This window comes from Mus caroli, chromosome 5 (assembly GCF_900094665.2).
Source record: "Mus caroli chromosome 5, CAROLI_EIJ_v1.1, whole genome shotgun sequence".
Taxonomy (NCBI): Eukaryota; Metazoa; Chordata; class Mammalia; order Rodentia; family Muridae; genus Mus; species Mus caroli.
The window spans coordinates 23,079,148-23,083,303 of NC_034574.1; the positions used below are offsets into that span (position 1 = coordinate 23,079,148).

Consider the following 4,156-nt stretch of genomic DNA (forward strand, 5'->3'; position numbering starts at 1 on the left):
TTGGTTACTTTCTCTAGCTTCTCCATTGGGAGCCCTGTGATACATCCAATAGCTGACTGTGAACATCCACTCCTGTGTTTGCTAGGCCCCGGCATCGCACAATTTCTTGATACTACCAATTCTGAAGAGATATGTGGGTGCCCTGTTAAGGCTCGATGGCCTGTATTTTCTTTGGGGTCTTTATCACACCTATGTTAATACCTTTTTTCATGCCTATAGAAAGATCCTACAAAGAAGGACAGAGGGACCCTGGAAGATGGGCAGCAGGGCTGTGCCACCTGGCCCCTCCAGAAACGGGGACTGCTTGGGGTTGTGTATTCTGTGGTGTCCTTGTTTCATGAATTCCTCTCAGGCCACGGCAAACTGTTGAGCTGGGTGGGCATCCAGTTCTTGCCTCGGCCCAAGTGCTGCATGGGTAACTGGTCACATTGTTAGGCACAGTCGAAGCTGTTGATGTGCACAGTCATTCCAGTTTGCCTGTCAGAACGGACAAAAGAAGAGCAATGGCCAATTCCACGAGACATCGGAAATACCAGCTATGAATCTGCTTCTGAGTCCTATGAGACCAAAGAAAAATCTTTTGCAGAGCATTCCCAAGGCCTGCTGCTGCCAAGCATGTTGGCCTTGTGGAAGCCGTGGAGGACAGATCCCTGACCCAAGGCTATTGTAGTGGGGACAGCCTCCTGAGAAAACCTCTGTCACCAAGAAGCGCCTCAGGGCTGCAGACACCCTCAAAGGTCTCTCCTTGGAGGTCAGGCCTGCCAAGCAGTTAGAAGGTTCACTTAGTGCTGCTTCTTAAACCAGGGCCAGCCTCTGCTTTGGCCCTATCTGCCCAGAGACCCCTCCATCTGCTCAAAGCTTCTCAGATGTTTCTCCCCAAAGCACAAAGAAGGACCGTGTTTCAATACACTAAAGCACTGGGGCAGAGTCCTCTTGAACACACTGCCAGGCAGCAGTAAACTGGAAGGACTCCTCCCACTACACCTAGCTAACACTGTCACTGACTGGGCATTGGGGATAAACTACAGGCTTTGCTCCAGATAGACAAAGACCAAGAGATACTAAAGTGGTCACTCTCTGGCTCTGGCAGGCAGCTCACCAGGCCCAGATGGAGAAGTTACTCTAGCGACCATGCTAGGAGGGTTAGGAGAACTACGTTTCTAGGAGACCCTGTCTGGAAAGGTCCAGCATCTTCAGCTATGGAAGCTGCTCTCTCCAGATCAGAGACTAGGGTCAGGGAAGGGCATCAGGCTACCGTGTAAAGGGGACTGCACACACTAGGCCTCTCCTGCCCACAAAGAAGGCTTTGCTGGCAGAGTTGGAACTGGGCGGGGGAAGATTGTCCCCCTCAATTCCCCAACTCTGGAGAGTGTGGGCGGAGCTTTGCATAGCAAGTACAGGGCTGGGGTCTTCCAGTGAGGAGGGCAGACAGTGGATTTGTTTTGTTGACTTTGGTTTCCTAAGTCAGTAGGTTTGAAATTACAACTCAACAGAATACTGGGGCTCCAGATTTCCCAGAAATGAAGCCAAAAACAACATAAAAGGGGTGCAACAGGAATTCTCAGAAAATATCTACTGACCACTGGGTGTGTGTGGCACGCTTTATTTCTATAAAACTATTACAAAATATTCAAAAATACATTTTAGTAAATTTACAGCAGTTACTTCTCAGTTTATTAATGCAAAAACATCCTTGTTTTTCTCTGTACAAACTACAGGCTCCATCCTCGTGGGCTCGCTGCTAGGTGCACTTTTAAAAAATATTATTTTCTAATAAATTCTTTGAAGTTAAAAATAACAGAGTTCTTCCAGTCTGTCAAAAAAAAAAAAAGTGTGTATGTGTGCGTTAACAGTCTTGGTTTCCAAGAACATGACAAAGTGGCGGTTACAAAGCAAATACAAACCGAGAAGGCAGTACAGAAGACGGCTATTACATTGGAAAATAGTTAAATTAAAATAATATATTTTCATATTTTACACTTTCAAAAAATGAAATGTCATTCAGTTAGGTATTGATCTCTCAAAAATCTAATTTACAATTCTGTGTATAAAAATATAATTTGTGGACCCCCATGGAGCAGGTTTTAGTTTACACTTGCGGGAAAGCGGGAGCATAGCAGGAGAGGAGTGCGGAGGCTTGCCTTCTGACACGCAGGACAAGGGACATGTAGAAAAATAGACTTTCAGCAGGTTGCTTGGCCTCACAAAATAATCTTTCCCTCACTGTGAGTACAGTTCACACAATAATAAATTATCCAAGACACAAACTAGTTAAGGCTCTTGAAGGTCCGTTCATATTTTTAAAACATCTATTCATACGAAACAAATAAATAGCCAGGAGAGGAGAAAAACAACCCATATAAGACAATAACGAAAAATTTCAAAAAATATATAAACTAAACATAACAACAGAACTCCCCGGGGTTTTTGCTTCCTTATAGTCTACTTTGGACTGCCCTACTTATTATTATTATTATCATTATTATTATTATTATTATGAATTATTCTTATAATTAAAAGTCTCCTTCCGTGCGCTTTCCCATCAGTTGCTTGTTTCGCAGTCGCTCCCCGCCCCGCCCGCCCCTTGCCCGGTCCCGTCAGACTTCAGCTGGACTTGACCGCCATTCCCAAGGGATGCATGGTCTCGCTGTCCAACAGCCAGGTGCCAATGTGGTAGAGCAGCTGCGAGTACCAGTGGATGCCCGCAGTCGGCTCCGCGCCCCTCACTTCCGCTGCAGATTGCGCTGCAGGGAGGCTGCCCCCGCCCCCGCCGTCCGTGCGGGCGGGTGCCAGCGCGGCCAGCAGCGCGTGCGCCAGGCGGAAAGGCGCGAAGGCCCGGTGTGCCCAGCTGTGCTCCTCGATGACAGCGTAGCACGAGGCGAGCACCCGGTTGATGAGAATGGTGCCGTGCGCTGTGAGCGGCGCGTACGCGCCCGCCTCCTCCTCTCGCAGCGTCACGCTGTGCACCGCGGCGGGCAGCAGCCGGCGGTCCCCGCCGCGTTCAGCCACCACGTACACGCGCTGTCCCGGGCGCACGCGGCTGGCAAAGAGCGCGCTTGGCCCGGGCGTGGGCCCCGAGTCGTTGTGCGGCGCCACGAAGAGCAGGTGCGCGGCGGTGAGCAGCAGGCGTTCGCGCGGCTCCAGCGTCTCGATCACGTAGAAGACCTTCTTGGCGCCTTCGTCGCGGTCCAGGAAGGTGAGGAAGTCGCTGTACAGCAGCCGGCCCTGGTCGTCAGCCGCCAGCACGCGGTCTCCGGGACGTAAGTCCTTCACCAGCTTGGTGCCGCCCTGCTCCAGGTGCACTGTGGCGGATCCCGGGAAACAGCCGCCGGATTTGGCCGCCACGGAGTTCTCTGCGGGGTAGAGAGAAAGACCGGTATTGAGTGCCAAAGGAGACAGGTACACCCGGTGCGTGTACGTGCGTTTGTGTGTGTGTGTGTGTGAGTGTGGGTGGCGGCGCGCGTTCATGTCCCACTCGGTTGGACCAGGGGCGCGCTCTTTGGGGTGGAGAGACGGGGGATAAGGGTGGGAGTAGATCAAGACTGGCCCAGCGCAGACCGCCCTATGCCAACAATCCCAGCGCTCCAATGGCTAAATTCAGACTCAGGCGCATTCCTGAATGACCCTCCAAGATTGCTCCGCGTGGGTAAAAGTTAGCCGGCTGTCTGCTCCAAGAGTCAGGGGACACTCCCAGCTTTTCTCCAGCCTGGGGCCCTGCCTTCTCCCTCCCCTTCTTTGCACCCAGCCACGTCGCAAACCCAGAAGGATATTTACTCTCCACTTGGATTCCTGAGGAAGCCTCCTTGAGCTCGCACGGGCGCCAGGCGCACCCTCCTCTCTCGCGCCCGGACAGCGGGGCGCAGCGCCTCCCTGTGCTCAGTGCTTGGAGGCTGCGCCGCGGGAAACCAGGCCGCCCCCGCCTCCCGCTTCCCCAGTGAGGGACTTGGTGTTGGTCGGTGGATGGCCAGGGAGCCGAAAGCGAAATATAGCAGTAGTCGTTGTAGCAACTGGACAAACATTCCAGAGGTTTGCCCGAGGTGTGAAAGCCCGAGACTTGTGTGGATTTTCTAATTAAAATCCAATAAAGAGCTTGGTATTCTGGGATATTGTCATTGTGATTTGTGGGATAAATAGGAGACAGCCTCGGAAGAGGGGA

The 4,156-nt window shown here is 51.9% G+C and overlaps 1 protein-coding gene and 1 long non-coding RNA gene across 3 annotated transcripts in view; one reads left to right on the forward strand and one right to left on the reverse strand.

The window, feature by feature from the left end:
* Positions 1-1,587: 1,587 nt before the first annotated feature.
* The window catches only part of Shh (sonic hedgehog signaling molecule), a 10,297-nt gene continuing 7,728 nt past the window's right edge, over positions 1,588-4,156 (reverse strand). Inside the window, exon 3 of one of the 2 annotated variants that reach the window (XM_021162956.2) lies at positions 1,588-3,353. In XM_021162956.2, the coding sequence (XP_021018615.1) occupies positions 2,605-3,353 (749 nt within the window). In that variant the 3' untranslated portion in view covers positions 1,588-2,604. The remainder of the gene's footprint in view (positions 3,354-4,156) is intronic. The other variant, XM_029478046.1, reaches the window with a different exon arrangement.
* Positions 3,026-4,156, forward strand: part of LOC110294613 — a 444,128-nt gene continuing 442,997 nt past the window's right edge. Inside the window, exon 1 of the long non-coding RNA XR_002377956.1 lies at positions 3,026-3,196. This is a non-coding gene — a long non-coding RNA (uncharacterized LOC110294613). The remainder of the gene's footprint in view (positions 3,197-4,156) is intronic.